The following is an 18,192-nucleotide window of genomic DNA, read 5'->3' as shown; positions in this document are numbered from 1 at the left end:
AATTCACATGTAGCATCTTATTTAACCCCCGCAAAAGCCAAGTGGGGAGGTTACCTGACTGTCTCCATTTTACAGATGAGGAAAGTGAAGTCATCAAGCTGTAAGGTAAATAACCCAAGGTTTCAGTGCCAGTTAATAGCAGAGGCAGCATTTGAACCAGGGCGTCCCTGACTGCTACACCGCACTGTCATTGTCTCTTATGTTAATATAAGAGATGAACAGGTATTTTACATCCATGGACGCTCTATTGGTAGGTAATACGATATGTATCAAATACACTGAAAGTTGGGAATCACTCACCTTTTATTATCATTAGGGGCATTCAGAGGCCGAAGACTATTTCTGTTTATCTTGTAAAACATGGACAAATCATTTAATGTCCAAAGTTCATCAAATGATGGGCAATCTTTGTTCATCTGATAATTTTTCCCTCTTTATTCTGAAGACATAAAGAACCTAAAAGTAATGAAGACATAAAGAACCTAAAAGTAAGAGGGAGAAATCTTTATGTAATTCATGCATTTATGATAACCATTCCATTCTTAGTTCTATTTGAATTTTCTTTTGAGAAGGGAGAATTGGAAAGGATATTATCTACATATAATATTTGTTATTTTGTATCCGCTACTTGCTGGCCTTTTGAAAGTTATTTCCACTAACCCTTCTTATGAAATAATATAAAATACTAATTAAAAAATATAAATATACCTTATATAAAATTTTAGTTTTCACTGTAAAACTAAAACTCTTACATATGTAACTATATGTAATACGTCAGTGTATAATACCTATATAGTGTATACTTTCAGTCCTATAAGCATCTTTCATAAAACACATTTAAATACTGACTCATTGTGGTGATAACAATCAGGTGTCACCCAGCATGGCATCATGGTCGTGCAAATGGCGGTTTTAGTTATACAGCTTCAAGCAGGTGTCTTAACCTCTCAGAGTTCACATTTCCTCATATGTAAAATGCTGATTACCATGCTTCTGAGGTTCTAAGATGACATCAGTTCTGACCCGCTGTCTTAGTCCATTCAGGCTGCTAAACAAAGTACCACAGACTGAGTGGCTTATAAACAACAGAAATTTATTTCTCACAGTTCTGGAGGCCAGAAGTCCAAGATCAGAGTGCCAGCATGGTCAGATGGGGGCCCCCTTCACATGGTGGAAGGAATGAGGGAGCTCTCTGGGGCCTCTTTTATGAGGGCACTAATCCCATTCATGAGGGTTCCACCCTCATGACCTAAGCACATCTCAGAGGCCTCACCTCCAAATACCATTGCCATGGGGGTTAGGATTTCAACATATGAGCTGGAGGAAGGCACAAACATTCAGACCATAGCAACAATTTACATATATTCTTTTGAATCTGTCTTTGTATAGGACTCAAGAAACTCCAAAAGCAAGATGATAAGAACTGAATTAAACTTTGGATTAGGGAGTAGGGAGTACAGTGGATTTTGGACAGTGGATCATGGATTTTGGAATGAGGCATACCCAGCCCTACTGCTGATTGTCTCCTTGAGCATGATCTACCTTCTGCTAGCCTCTCTGCTCCTCGGTTTCCTAATCTGGAGATGCTTGCTACTGCCTCAGGTTGTGAGGCTTCGTTTACAATTGCATAAAATAACTAGCATGTAATATATGCTCAGTAAATTGCAACAATGGCCATTTATTATTTTAAAATTATAATAGAAACCATACTGATATCCTGGAGAATGAATGAATTGTATAGAAAAATTTTTGAATAAGGTGTATAAATATGGACAGAAATTAGGGGACAAGGAGACAAAATAAAAACCTGGGAATTAATAAAAAGGAGAAATCTTCATTTATCAGCATGCAGACAGAAAGAACAGCGAGAAAGGGAATAATTACTTGCAAGAATAATGAGGATTATAAGTAACAAATAATTGGGAACTGTGGGGGGGGCGGTGCGACTGTAGATACTGTTTTTCCTGTCTTAGCTATTTTGATTTAGCAATTGCACTTTGAGATTCTTGTTTGCATTCTGCCTTCCCCTTAATTAAAGCCATTATTCCCAAAGTTAGTATATCCTGCCATTAACTCCTCTGTGCTTCAGTGGACACCTCTGTAAATGAATACCGCAGAAAAGCCCATTGAGATGGTATGGGAGCACAATGGGAAGACTGATCTCTTCTTAGGAAGAGGATGTAAGCTCTTTGAGCCACCTCTCTCCGTTCTCATTACCACCCACTGTAACTTAGTCTCAGAGGCATGCTCCTTTCTTGAGTGACTTCAGCGCCTGTGTTTGAGTCCTTCTGTCAACCTCGTCTCTGTCCGTACAACTCTCTTGTCTACGAAGACACAATATCCTGGAACAAAATGAGGCTCCTCACCTCTGCGTCTTTGATTAGGTTGCACCCCTCATCTAGTTAGGTCTTTCTCTTCATCTTTAGGTGGTAAAACTCAGATTGTTCAAGCCTAGCATGAACTTATTTTCCTTGATGAAGCACACTTGGTCCCTGTTGAGTCTATATAATACTTAAACGTATCATGGGACTGTGTTGCCTCCTTGCCCTTCCCCTACCCCTTCTCTCTCTTCTCTTCGAGTCCTCCCCAGTCTCCCTTCTTCTCCTCCTTGCCCCCCTCTAATTCCCACTCCCCATCTGACAGTATTCATAACTCCCTCAATGGTTTTCTGGCGTCTCATAATCCTTTTGGAAAGATTCAGAGAAGAAACAAATGCAATAAAGCAACACTAGCCTTCTCGACTCCTTTCCGGTGAGTCCAGAGCCCTGGCCTGCTCTTCCTCTGCTCTTCTTTGCACTGGACACCTTCATGCCTCCTGTCCAATCCAGGGCAAATTCTGGTCTCATATTCATTGAGGGGCAGATCCAGGGCCTCCCAACCTCAAAGCGGGCAGTCCAGACTCACCTCCTGGGTGTCCTTTCCTTGTTCTCCTGGTCCACCTGTTTTCTTGGCCAGGAGCTATGGTACATTTACCGCGTTGGGTCTGTCTCAGTACATTTACCGCGTTGGGTCTGTCTCAGTAAACCAGAGTTTTTATTAACTCAGGCTGCCAGGAGCACAAAAACACGGCAACAAAACAAGTAGAAGGGAAAGAGAGAGAAATTGGTTTTAAGGAGTGCGTGCATACCTAAAATGCAAGAAACGCTCGCAAAGAGAGGCACTTAGCGAGCCTCCCTTCAGAGAAGCAAAAGAGAATATTCCTCTCCAAATTTTTATTTCTCCCAGGCATAATTAGCATACATTAACAAGTAGCCTCTCTTTAGCAGCATCTCCTTTCAACAGCTAGTCTAAATCCTGACCGTTGCTCTGTCACCTACCCTGTCTTATCAGGAATGCATTACTCACCTCCCCTAATAGACACACCTCGTGAACAACTGATCTCAACTCCACTTTACCCAGTCTTCTTGTTACCATGAGATGTCACCAAAACTAGTCAGCCAAAATGCTTCCACTGTGGCTTTTCCCCTGTTCTATCATCTGAATCTTTGAAAAAGTCCTCGGGTATGGACACCTGCTTCTGGGTGCTAGTAATGTTCTTTTGCATGATCTGGCTTCTGATTATATGACCATAGCCACTTTGTACAAATTCATGTGGTACCCTTACACGTGCCCTTTACTCTATGTATATTTAACTTTAATTATAAGTTGAACAAACCCAAACAAAAATTCACCTCCATCCAGAAATGATACACTTAGCCTGTGATACCTTACGTCTTCCCTTTTCAAACTTATACCCATTTTATGGGTAAACCATCTCCATAGTTTTCTCCTTCCTCTACTAGATTGGAACTGTTTCAAGGATAAACATTGCATTTATCTTTGTATTCCCCACTACAGTTATCACCAGATCTTGTGTATACTAGGCACAATATACATATCTTGGATTGGATACATTAACCTGTAGTTTCTTCTTTTCCCAGACTATTGAATTGATTCCACAATACAATGGAATATTATAGATTTTAGCTAAATTGCCTAGTTTGAACTGTTCTGGAATTAAGATGTCTTTGAAGGTATGATTGATGTCTGGGTAATTGGTTGTATTCCAAGGGAAATTCAGAGCTCTAAAACCGGGGGGGGGCTGCTGTATTGCTCAAGTCCAGGAGACACCATTCACAGAGACTTCGTTGTGAATGGCACTCTTGGAAATTGTGCGGTGCCCAGGATATGTGGTCATTCACTGCAGCCTGCTAAAATCATTGTATGGTGAGAGCATATGAATAGACAATATAGGCCTGGTGACCTCTCCTGGCTAGATTCTAGCTTGCTCTTGAAGATGAAGCAAGTAGTCAGGTAGGAATATGATTAGTCAATTCAGTCCTGTCATTGTGCATGTATTTATTAAATCCCCACAATGTGCTGGGACATAAGAGAGTGAGCCACTGTGATATCTGGGGGTAGAGCATTCTAGGTGGAGGGATGGCAAATGAAAAGACTCAGAAGCAGAAGTCTTTGCTCCTCCAATATGCTAGATGAACAGCAAGAGGCCAATATAGATTGAATAAGTGACCAAGAGGGCTAATAGTTGGAGACAAAGGAGATGAAGTCAGAGAACTGAGGTAGGGAGGTGGGAGGAGGAACTCCATGCTGGTCATATCAGACTATGTAGTCCAGTGTAATGACTTTCACTTTCCCTAAGTCAGCTGTAGAATGACAGGATCTGACTTCCATTTTAACAATATCACTCTGACTTCTATGTTGAGAACACCCTATAGGGTCAAGGGCAGAAGTATGGACACAGTTAGAAGGTTATTGCTGTAATCCAGGGTGAGATGATGGCTTGAGACAGGGTAGTGTCAGAGGAAGTAAGACAATTCTGCATGCATGTTGATAATCTGATGTCCTCTTCCAAGGGAAACTATTTTAATGCAAATGCTATTTTCTAGTTGTTATTTTATAAATAAGAGTTTCATTTGCCTTTGAACATTTTTTAAAGCTACATGTGAATGACTTTTCCTAAAGAGAACTGTATCATCATGACACCTATTACAGATTGTTTTAGCTCCTTAATTTAGTTGCATTGATAGTAAGAGTGAATTTTTCATAATATTTTAGTAAGAAATGCCAGTCCCAACTAATCTAGGGAATTTATGTGTAGAATTTTTACAAAGCAGTATTTGAGCCTATGGCTTAAGGCCAGCTTACGTTTTTATGGATTTCTACCTTTCAGACAGCTTTTAAAATCCAGGAACTAATGAAAGATTGATCTTTACAGGCTTGTCATATTGAAGTGTTAGTGAAAATCTACCGAGCAATTTAAATGATTCAGTTAAAAAAATGTCCAGAGAAGAAATGGTGTAACTCTAATGCTGAAACAGTTGAATCCAGAACTGTCGAGTGCTTTTTCCCTCTTCCCTTTTAGCCTGTGGGGAGACTTACACTCTTTTTATGTGGACCTCTAGAGAATGCTTCCTCTTATTATAGCCTCTTCTGTTTTTCCCTACTCAAATGTCTTTTTTTCTTTACAATTTTTCATTTTGTTTTTTTCTTCCTCTGATTGGAGACAATTAAATAAGATGATGATAATTAACTTGGTTAAGACAAATTACAAAGCAAAGAAATAATGATAAAATGTGGTAGCACAATACACCCATGAGAACAAAATATATTTTACTTAAGATTTTTGTGGTTTCTTTATTTGAAATTCTACTCAATTATCAAACACAAAGAATGTGTTTGTCTACTGTATATGAAAGAGAAGTGATTTCTCAGAAATTTATTCTGCATAGGAGGGACAAAACTCTTAAATCTCCTTAAGAGTTTGAAAGAGTAAACATATTTAATGAGTATGTCTTTTTCATCCACATGTATCTATCTATACATATATTTGTAACCTGGTCATTATGCCCATAGATAAGGAATGGCATGCCACATGATGTTGATTAACCAGAAGAGCTCAGTCTAGCTGGTAGCTAATCCCAGACATGGAGTCCCAAGTATGGTGCAAAACATTTATTTTGTTCTTCCCCTAAGACACTAGTTTTCAAACTGTGAACACTGGACTAGCAGCATCAGCATCAGCTAGGAACTTGTTAAAAATGCAAATCACAGGCTCTGCCCTATATCCACTAAATTTGAAACTCTGGAGATGGGGCCCAGCTCTCTGTTTTGTCAAGTCCTCCAGGTGATTATGATGTGCACTAAAGCTTGAGAACCACCCAGAAAGGTGACCTTTCAGGCCTTGTAGAATCCACCAATGTGGATGGACTCCTCGAAGTGTCTGCCTTCCTCAAGTTTTCTTGCTTTCGTTTTCTAAGCCTCTTCACTCCTCGTAGTGTCCTGGCTCTGTCTTGTAGCCTACCCTCACTCTTGGAGCCCCAGTAGTTTCTCCTACCCACCGAGCCTGAGGTTCTGGCTCAGTGTTGGTGGGCGCAACCATAGACCTTTACGTTCTTCAGTGAGGAGCACCTGTGTCTCTCTTGCTAGTACTGATCTCTTTCCCTAGCAATGATTCAATGCCTTATTGTGTAAATGGTTCACTTCCCAATAGTGATAAAGATGAGAGGATTGAGCGCCACATCCTGCCACATATGCTGTAAGTAGCGTGGTCATATTGGGACAATTCTGGTCTATATTCCCTTGCTCTAGCCTAATTAATGGTACCGTTCCCTTTTACTCTTTTAAGTACTCTGTTTTAAATGGTAAATTATATTACAATGAATTTAGATCATAAGCAATTCTAACACTATTAGAAAGGAGTCAGAGGATTCACTAAGAAGAAAATGTTTTAGGTCATTAAAATGAAAGATGTCCAGTTACAACAGGTAGGCGAAATAGGACTGGAGATTGGGGTGGGACAAGGCAGAGAAACCTTAGAGGCCGAGAGTTCAGGACAAATAAAGATCTGAGGCGGCAGGTTACACTAAGGGAAGTGTGAGTAGTTCAGAGAGGCTGGAGGCTGGGTCTGGTGGGAGCAATAATAGATGAAGCTGACGGAAGAGGAGTGATTTGAGATGGTCTTCCAGAGGAGTAAGGACAAATTTTGTTCCTTATTATTCCTCCAATAACATACCAATTTAGGTTCTTTGGATGGTTATTAAGAAGAAACCTAGTATGTCTTTGTTTCCCTTTTTTATGTTGGTTCTATGTATTTTAAATGCTTATTGCTCTATTTTCCATCAATTCTGGGCTATATTTCAAACGATCATTGTATAACATAGCAGTATAATAATTTACTTTCAAATTTGGTTCAGATTTTCTAATTCAGTTAAAAAAGATAGCAAATGATTCATACTCCATAATATTTTATGCCTTTATCATAGTAGAACAGTAATGCTGGACTATTGAGATAGATGGCCTGTCAAGAACAAAATAGGGGGAATTATGCAAATAATTAACTAATATGTTGTGATATTGTTTTTCTGAATGTTAATATGATGAATAAATTCTGTTATAAAATGATCATATGGGAATTTTTCTGTCACCATTTACAATAATAAAAATTATATGTTTCATGTAGTTTTGGGACTTTGCAAGCTATATACAAAGTGCATGTTGCATGGCAAAGCTTACTTAAAGCATAAGCAATGTTTTTAAATTATGATAAAAATTGTATATTTGATTTTACGCAATTAGCTAATGTTATTTCTTTTTGTTGTTGTCGAACATTCAAGATGTATTTAGCATTGAGAATACTTGAAAGACTTTGCCCTGGGGCATTGCTTATAAACTGACCTCCTATGCCATCAGTATCATCTTCATCACAGAGACTTCTTGTCACTGTCCCTCTCTCTATGTGGGCAGTATAGATAGCACTTCCTTTTTTTCTCTTTCTTTTTTTTACCAAAGCTAATATATCTCATTTTCCCTCTACAGTCTGGAGTAATGCATTTTAAGAAAATAACTTTCATTATTAAATTAATTGTTGCATTTTCCTAACTATTAATACAGAATACATTTCAGAGGTAATAGCTATCTGGAAAGGAAAGAGAACAATTAATAAATTCCTACATTATCCTTTGTTTAAATATCACTTAAGTAATATATTTATTAATGCATTTACTTAGGTAAATATCATGCCTTGAAGACAGGTAGCAATTAACATTATGTTTTAATTAAAAAACAATCTGTAATAAGCATTAACTAACTGAAGAATTGGTTTAGCCTGATATCCTTTGCTAAGATATATATGAAGAGATATTAATTATTCAATATGCCACAGATTGTCTAATTCTTATTTTAGTTTTTTAAAACTACATATACTTTAAACTGAATCTCATATCAACATATTTGTAGAGTTAGCATATACATAAATTTCATAAGTAATGTGTTTTTCTCTATAAATGTAACTATTTACAACTCTGTTTTCTTAATAATTTTCTGAGCCAACAATTATGTTTGTTTTGGGAGATAAGAAAGGCGCAGAATGTTAAGTGACAAACTAAGGAAGTGATGTAAAACTTTTTGTAGAAATAGCTGAGGGGTCTCCAAGTCCTGCTCTTAAAAGTTTGTCACTTCTTTTTGAAAAGTAGGCTTGAATACCTAGGCTTATCTTTACACACCGTTCTTTACCAATTGAAGTTTAGAAATGTTTACAAGCAGTGGCTGTGGTTTATTATAAATCCTTAAAACAGAAAATTTCCCCTTGTATTTTAAGAACTGATCCTTTTGGGTTAGAAGACAACTTGTAATATTTATTAGATAAGCAGTAAACAATGGGCTCTTCCAACAGCCACCGGGAAGGCCTTACCATTTTTAAAGTTTTTCTGTTTCTATGTGCAGCCCAGGACTTACAAATCATTTTTATAACATTTTTTCCATTGTTAAAGTCTTGAACTTTACGCAAACAGGAAACCCAAAGCAGAAAGAAATAATCATTAGACCACAAGTCTATAAGGCTGTGAATTGCATGAATAGTTTCTACATATCTTGTCATCCCTTGGCTTGGTTTTTATTTAAATATCCATATCAAATAAGGCTTCACATCATTACTTTTGCTGTTAATAAATCCCTAGCTATAAAAAAGCAGCCTATTCTCTCTGTTTGCATATTTACAGCCTTAAAATTAGGCCTAACTTTTATGTTGTTTTCTTTGCCTAAAATACAATATGATTCTGGGATCGCGTTATATAACAGTTCTTGAGGTGCAATTTTAAAGAGTTGTGTTGCTCTATCTGTGATAATTCCAACCTTGCAAAACTGACATGAAAGTAATCTCAGAAATCTGAACATGTTAATATTTCTTCCACGTTTATTAGTCAATCTAATAAGAGTGAGTTAAGGCTAAACTGAGCTATGTTCTTTCAGTAATTTTCATGTTACTTAAATCACATAGATCTTAGCTTCATATCAGCTTTGCCGCTGTTCTTATATTTTTCTCTACAACAGCTTTCATTGTTCCATGTGATTATTATCTTCCATGTTGAAACTCACTTGCATTCATACTTTGCAGGTCAGTTTCTTCTGGAAGAAGCTCGCCTCGTAGAAGCAGCCGAGATGGCAAAAAAAGCGGCCGAACGCGACAGCATGGAGTTTGATGTGGTCTTCAATGCTGCCCACATGCTCAGGTTAGTTTTTGCTACTGTACCTTAAAAGAGCAACACTGTTGCTTTGGGAAAGCAATTAATTACACTAATTTCCCTAGTGTACCACCTTATTCCACCTTCTTAAAGTGAATTATGCTGTTTAACGATGCTACATCAGTCAGGACTATTTTTTTCATTATAGTTTATATGCACAGTATGTGGGGCATATGAGCTTTCAGTACTCTGAAAATTACTGAGACCCCTTTTCCTTTCCCTTCAAAAATTATTGGCCATAAAATACAAAAAGAAAATTGCAAAATTGAAATTAATAACTGTCTAATTAAATATTTCCAAAACCAAACATTGTGTCAGTTAGTCAACTGCATCTCAATATTTGTGTCTTCATATTAATTATATTGAATGTGACATGTGCATACATTTCATTATGTTTGGTAGTAGAGAAGATTGTCAAATACAAATATACTTAAGGCCTATCAAATTCTTAGAATGGTCTTATAATTAGCACTATTGCTATGTATTGAAACAATGTATTTGTGTGTGTGTGTGTGAGGAAGATTAGCCCTGAGCTAACTCTGTTGCCAATCCTCGTCTTTTTGCTGAGGAAGACTGGCCCTGGCCTAACATCCATTCCCATCATCTTCTACTTTATTGGGACGCCACCACAGCATGGGTGATGAGCAGTTCATAGGTCTGTGCCTGGGATCCAAACCAGTGAACTCTGGGCCGCCAAAGCAGAGCACACGAACTTAACCACTACACCACTGGACCAGCCCCTGAAACAATGTACTTTTTAGACCTTTAGTGCTTCTATTTTTAGAAAGTTTATTAGGAAGGTTAATTACGATAATAGCAAAACAAAAGGCAGATCGACAATTTTTGTTGTGAATATAAACAGAAAGTCAGTGCATCTATAAGTGATGTTTTAGGTTGAGTTTTAAGAAACTCAAATGATTTATACAGTTGTTTAAAAGCATCATTTCTTCTTTTAGCAATATGTATACCCCTTCTCCCATACTCTTACCTGAATTGCACTCTATTAAATCTCTACCTAAATGCTTCCTTAGGTGACATCCACGCTATGGGCTCTGGGCTTGGCTTTGAAGGGAAGGAAGACTATCCTCTACCCACTCTGGGTCCTTTCTGGCTGGGCTACAAATTAACTTGACATGAGACCGAATAGCAGGAGAAAATCAAACAAAGCTTTATAACATGTATACATAGGAGAGACCAGGGAAACTGAGTAACTCGACAAAATGGCGAAGGTTCTCATCCTAAATAGCATATTCAGATAAAGATAAAGGAGGATGTTGGGGGTGGGGAGAGTCAGCTATGAGAGATTACCAGAAAAGCACAGTAAACAAAAGTATGCAGATTTAAGTCCTCGCCTTCCGCATGGATAAGAGTTTCTAGAGATAAGGTCATCCCCCCTTCTTCACTGTGTAGAGAAGGAGATACCTTTACAAATGGAGATTTCCCTTATGAAGGTAAATGTTTCTTACAAAGAGTAACTTTACTTTTACTTGGTTTTCAGAGCTTTGGTAAGAATGGGCTTAGCAAGGACACTCTCAGGCTATCTATACCCAGAGTTATCTATGGGTGTGGGTTATCCCCACAGATATCCCCAGGAGAGGCCTTCTGTCTTAAAATTCTTTTAGGTAGTTAGTGGGGGGCAGGGGGGAGGTCAAAGTTTCTTTCAGAGAAAATAATCAAGGTAAAGAGACATATTTGGGGGTGGCCAATTCTGATCCCCCACAGCTTCTAGGGATAGGTTTGTAATTATGTAGATTACTCTCACAAAGGAAGAAAAATAACAGAGGAATTGTTTACATTTGGATGATTTTAAAACATGGACTTTCGAAAAAAGTAGAGGAACCTTTATTTTTTACTTTTTATTTTGAGATCATTGTAGAGTTGCATGCAGTTGTAAGAAATAATACAAAGAGATCCCCTGTATCATTTATTCAATTTCCCCATAGGTAATATCTTGTAGTACTACCATGCAATATCAAAACCAGGATGTTGACATCAATGCAATCCACTGGTCTTATTGGGTTTTCCCAGTTTTACTTTACCCGTGTGTGTGTGTGTGTGTGAGTGTGTGTGTATTTAGTTCTAAACACTTTTATCACACGTACAGGTTCGTGTATCCATCACCACAGTCAAACTACAGACTATTTCCATCACCACAAGCATCCCTCGTGTTGTCCTTTTGTAGCCACATACTCCTGCCTACCTCTGTCCCTCAGGAACCAATATTTAAAGCAAGTTTTGTAGGTTACTTTGGATTTATAATTTGAGGTTGTTATTATAACTGTATCTTAGTGGCTTTCTACTTGGCTTTTTATAGGTTTTAAATAAGAAATTCAAAGTCTATTTGATATGAAAGAGTGTATGTGAGGTTTCAGTTGAATGCTGTCATTCCACATTAATGTTTAGCCTTCCTAAAGCTGATACCTACAAACAGAAATCAGGATTCAATTGACTATTGGTATATTTATAAAATAAATCTGCAAGAATCTTCGATGGAAGGATAATTTTTACAAGACACCTTTATTTGCATGACAAGGTTAGATGTTATTATAGGGATAGGACTTTTTATTCTTCATGAATAAAATACTCTGCTTTTAGTCACAATAAACCATTTGCAAGGATGGGAATGCACAAGTTTCTACAGGATAATTCATCTTAATCATAAGATGTTTCATCAACAAGGCGTTTTACTACATATGAAATCAGTATCTGAAATTCAAGGTCTACCAATGGAAATCCATTATAAGAACATTACAAAAAATGTCCTTATTAAATATATCACTTGTAACTTTTCCTTAGTTACCATAGTGCTAGAAACCAGTGGAAAGTTTTCGTTATACATTGGCGACGTGGAGATCTTTAGGATTTATTTTTTAGAACCTTCTTTCTAGCTTTCTGCAGTCTGCATTCCTCATTAAGTTGCAGTCAGTCAGTGCCTTCCTATATTGATTGCAAGTATGACCACAGCAGCCTGGTCATATCGTACTCAACTTGGTGACAGTCCCCATGAATGTTTTTACTTAGTTTTTCTGTTTTTGGGCTCTGTCAAATTCAAGTATTTCTTGAGTGCTTACTGTGCAAGCTGAACACTAACCTCTTTCCTTATTAATCAAGAACATTTAGGGCTTCGTTTGCTGAAAAGAATAAGAAAGGTTATTGGTTTCCCTTGAATGCAGCCTTATCAAAATGATTAGCTATCAAGATTTTGCTTATTTAATGTTACATATAACATTTCCCCTGGAGGTGTCAAATTGATATAAATTGAGTTTGATATTAATTCTTCCTTCAAGAGCTCTGTTCTTTTGCAAGATATTTAGGAGGCAAACTTGGCAAGCTTTGGTGATGAATTGGGTGTGAGGGAAAGGGCAGATGTCTCCCTGGTTGTGTCTTGGTTAGCTGAATTAATAGTTGACCTAATATCCAAAATCAGCAATTTAGGAAATGTTATAGTTCAAGATATGGTTTGAGCACACTCATTTAACTTCCCTTTTCTTGGCTAATTCCCAATGAAATGACCCAAAGAATCTATTAATGAGGAAATAACTGCTCATTCCAAATACAGGGAAAAAAAAAAAAAAAAAGAATCATTCCTTCTAGATGAGACTAGATTGGAAGAAGTGAAGGCCTGAGGCCAGGCATCAAGGGACAAATCTTTATCTTATTGGGACCTTTCAAGAGGCTTAAAATTTGAAAAATTTCTAACAGACCCATTTCAGCTCTCAATATGGAAAAATATCTTTCTCTGTATAATAAGCACCCAGAAAGTTTTGAAATATATGATTTCAAGTTGGAAGTTCTGCTAAGAATGACAAATCAGATGTATCCAAGTAAAGGGCCCTCACTGAAGCAGGGAGATTTACATCAAAAATGTAAGAGCCACTTAGAACATCTCTAATTCCTGTTATCAAGGTGATTCACAAGAACACTATGTGCTATGGAAGTATTACTGCTATTCACCAAATATGTTTGGCCTTCTCCACCCTGAGAAACACAATAGGATTGCATTTTCCTGCCCTCTTTGAAGTTGAAGACCTTCATGGGTCTTATTTGGGTCATTGTATGTGTGTGAATGTGATGTATGTCACTTTTGAGCCAAAGCTGTAAGAGTCAGTGCTTTGCCCTTTTTCTGACTTGGAAATTGTGGAAATAGAACCTGAAATGACCAAAGGGAGATAAACTTCCTTTCTCACCTGCATTGGATAGGTCGAATAAGTAAGAAATAAACTTTGTTGTCTTAATTCAGTGAGATTTAGGATGTGTTTTTCCAGCACAGTGTGACCTAAGCTATCCTAACTGATAGCAAATATATCTGTGAAAATAAAATAGGGAGTTGGAAAGAGGAACAATATGACATCAGAAAAAATTACTAAGAGATTAATAGGATCTCTGAATTTATAACGGCAATGGAGGCAATGTAAAATTAATAGGCTGATAATTTAAGTAGAAATTATAGGTATTTTCCCAGAACTTAGTGGAAAATACTAAAGACATGAAAATGATGACTAAAATGATAATAGATTGGAGGACATGGGGTTGAGAACATTATACACAAACTCATAATTATATGTTTATATAATTATATATAGTATGTAAGTATGTATATATATACATATAGCATATATGTAGTATGTGATATATAGTTTTATTTGTCTGTGTACATATAAATATGTATATAATTATATGCTGTATATATGTGTATGTAGTTATATATACCATATATACATATGTATAGTTATATTTGTTTTTGTATATGTGTGTTAATATAAATAGAAAATTTCTGAAGGAGAGCACATAGCAGAGAAGCAATTATCAACAAATAGAGAAAATTTCCCAGCTAGGATGAAGGCCTTCAATCATTATACTGAAAGCAAAATTCATGAAAATAGATCTGCTTCTAAACTTGTCTTCATGTGTGGTCACAGTTTTTAGTTTCAAACTAAAGAATCTACTGTGGCCAGTTTAAGCAGGGATTTGTTAAAGAGTATTCTGTAGCCCACAGACTCGCCCACGAGCTTGAGAGCGCTCTACACAGCCAGAAACAATACCCCACCACCTAGCTTTCCTTGGGGCTCAGCAGTTTCTACTGTCCAGAGTTCTGCCACCTTTACCCACAAGGAACCACGCAGAGCAAGCGCCGCATTCATTAGAAGATGATTCTTCTGGGTACAGCTGCCTCCCCATTATCCTTCCTTCTGGCTTAGATTCTTTTGAGGTTGCAGCTGATTGGTGGAACCTGAGTCATGTGCTGGAAACTTGGCTGGAAGAAAGTTGGAAGATGAGGGAATTTCTGGCTTCTACCTTACTTGGGAAGGTGGGATCCACATTGTGGCTAATTACCAAATATAGGGTGATCACAGATGTTGAGTGGCCTCACACAATGGACATTAACTATACATGTTGACATTTTTAGTACTCAAATAAAATGGAAAAAGTACTGGATGCTTCCAGATGAGAACATTAAAAAAAGCAGTTGGTTATCATAAACAGATAATATCACAGGACTTTAAAATACTAGAACTCAGTAAAGTTATGTCTATAGAGTTATGAGAGGAAAGTATTGTGTCAGTTATTCTATTAGAAGCGTTTTGTGTGAAGGGATTTCGTCAATGTTCTCCCAGAACTGGAAGATAGAATGAGCATGAAGATATTTGATACCTGAGAGGAGGTCTAGAGGCACTAAAAACAAACTTTACCTGATTCACAGCATTCATGGGCTCTGGTGGAAAGTTTTTTTTTTTTTTAATCCACTTAACAGAGTAAGGGAGGAACAAAAATAGCATTTATTCAAATATCTCCTATCTGCCTGGCACTGTATCTTGCATCTTGTGTCTGTCACCCTCATAGTTATAATTGCGCATATATGAAGTAGACACTAATATCCCCATTTTACAGATGAAGATGTTAAGGCTCAAAGAGAGTCAATATTTCCCACAGTTGGTAAAGCTGGGATTTAAACTTACTGGATTCTGGCCAAGATAATACTGTTTCACTGTGTCACATTGGCTCCCTTGTGCCTTTATAACTGGGTGACTACCTAGAAGCTGTGATTCTTGAATTTCTTGGTGGAGAAAAGGCTTATAGAGAGTAACAGATTATCAAATATGTAAATCCTAAATCGTAAGCCCTTCCAATATTATTAAAGTATTCCTTTATGGTAAATTTTAGAAAGTAAATTTATAGTCATAGGAGAGAAAACTCCAAGTTTGTACTCTCAGAGGGATACTAAGTTTTAGAAATACTGTCATGGCGTAGTGTCTGACAAAGGACATACTTAAAGTAAGATAGGTGTGCACTTACCTTTTTTCCAGACCTGGGGGCACAGGTTGTCACTGCTCCCTAAGGAGGTAAGGAAAGCAAAGCTGTACCAACTGGTCCCCATTGTTTCCCTAACTTCTAGAGCAGAGTGAATATATGAGAAAGAATTATTATCTTTCGTTTCTATACTCAAATAACACAATCTTATGTAATTTAAGTATATTGAAAATATATAATTCAGATGTACTAATTTATTTATAAATTCCACTGGGAGTGATATAAAGTTGAAATTCTTAAGTAAGAAAGGAACAAAATCAGATTATTTTCTCAATGCAGATTGGGCACTACACACACACACACACACACACACACACACACACACGCAGTCAGATGTTGGAGATGTATATATCTCCAAGGCCCTCTAGGCCATATACTTTCTTCTTTAACACTTCCAAAATTACCAAAGACCACTCAGAAAGTCATTGGATTTTCCACTTATAAATTGTACTTTACTGCCAACTTTTGGTCAAGAAGGGCTTATTTCAACTAGATTGTAATGGATTGTAAAGCAAAGGGGAGTGGCCGATGAGGTTGAAAGGTAGGCATCTTCCAACCAGTACCTCTCCGACATTAATGTGCGTGAGAATCACCTGGGGATCTTGTTAAAATGCATATTCTGATTTGGTGTGTTTGGGTGGTACCCAAGATTTTACACTTTTAACAAGTCCCAAGTGATGCTTATGATGTTGGTTCTTGGACCACCCCTGCAGGCAAGTTCTAACTTGTATTTCCTCTTTCCACTCCTCACAACTCCTCCTCCTCATCCAAGCATTACACCTTGAACGTAAGAGTAATTTACTATATATGAATAGTATAGTTTGGCATTGCCAATACACATTTCCTCCCTTTTAGTTTTTTCAGTACATTTCATTTTGTAATCTTTCTAAATATAGGCTTAACCTGACCTTAGCAGTCCTGAGAAATCTGAGGTCATGAAAGGATGGGCTCAAACTCTCATGGGGCATCGAGAAATTTCTAACTCAGGAATCTTTTGTAAAACTACACCATCAGCATAGTCTTTTCTTCTCTTATTGCTACATTTCTGCTTTACCTCTCCATTCTTTATGTTTAGAACTGAGACATATATCTATATGTTATGAAGCCATTTTTGATGTCTTGACAGAGAAGGGATTTTCATTTAAGAAGGCTTGATGGTCATAAACAATTTATTCTAGGAGTTTCATCACAAGGATCTTTTCTGCTCCATTGTTTTTACATATGTGTGACTCTGGTTATATCCTTGTTTATTTCAGTTCTACTTCTATTCTTACTGTACAACTTATCAATTAGAATTAAAATTTAGTGCTGCTTTGAGTAACTTAAAGCTAAGTGTCAGTTTAGCAGTTGGCAAGAACCCAGGGAAATTCAGCTACTATTTCACTTTATTTTCATGAACAAACAGGAACAAACAACTCTCTATTTAAAAAAAAATGCTCCTAAGTTATCCTTGAAAATAATCACCAAGACTTTAATAAAATACTGTCTTTTGTATGAGTCAAACTATGGCTATTATCCATATTAAATAATTTTTAATTCAAAATTAACAATTTACGGCTATTAATAATTGTAGTTAAAGAGAGTCTTCTAAATGCTACTACAGTTTTTATATTTTTATGTTTTCAAGGAAGCAGTTTTAAATTTAGTAACCTTTAATTTTATAATTCTCACAGAATACATAAAAATATAGGTAATTGTAAGTGATTCTTTTAATTAGATTCTCCTCAAACATTTCACGGGATGTATTAGGTTGTTATTTCATAACATAATTGATTCCCAAATTTCTTTTATACATCTTTTCTTGTAAGAATATTGGGCTGTAAACCTGTGTTCCAAAAGACACTTTTCTATCATAAAATAACACCAGAGAGAGGAATTAGATATATGAAATATGTTTCTATATTTTTTAACAGCTGTAAGTTTCGTAGTCCCATGTGAAAAAATGGAATTCTATAATCAAATAATGATGTTTGTGACTTTTGTTACTATTTGTTTTCACTCTGAGCCTACTGATGGCAGAAAAACTGAATCTAAAGACTTTTAAAAGATAATCATCTCAAGCCAGTGATTTCTTGGGAATTCAAGGTTTACTTCATAGTCCAGTTTATAAATATCATGTAGGCTTTTTCTATCTTCTTACCTTTCCTGGCCCTGAAAGGCCACAGATAATGTGAAAAAAGGGGGAAGGCCCTACATATGTGATGGGCAGGAGTTGGTAATGAGAAAGGAGCCTCCAGTCAAGTCTCCACTGGATAAGTCTGTTGTTGGCATAGTGATTGAATCTTTATTCCCTAGATATGGTACATAACTTAATGTTGACTCAGGGTGGTAAGTGAGGTGGGGGTCGTTGGGTCTAGACCCATTG

General features: G+C 36.9%; 1 protein-coding gene across 1 annotated transcript in view; it reads left to right on the top strand.

Annotated features, from left to right (window-relative positions):
- TMTC2 (transmembrane O-mannosyltransferase targeting cadherins 2) overlaps positions 1–18,192 on the top strand; it is a 387,351-nt gene that overhangs the window by 301,463 nt on the left and 67,696 nt on the right. Inside the window, exon 10 of the mRNA XM_004417918.3 lies at positions 9,392–9,506. Within this exon, the coding sequence (XP_004417975.2) occupies positions 9,392–9,506 (115 nt within the window). The remainder of the gene's footprint in view (positions 1–9,391; positions 9,507–18,192) is intronic.

This window comes from Ceratotherium simum, chromosome 25 (assembly GCF_057802395.1).
Source record: "Ceratotherium simum simum isolate JZ-2026a chromosome 25, ASM5780239v1, whole genome shotgun sequence".
Taxonomy (NCBI): Eukaryota; Metazoa; Chordata; class Mammalia; order Perissodactyla; family Rhinocerotidae; genus Ceratotherium; species Ceratotherium simum.
The sequence above is the reverse complement of the archived record's forward strand: the minus strand, read 5'-3'. Positions and strand labels throughout refer to the sequence as shown.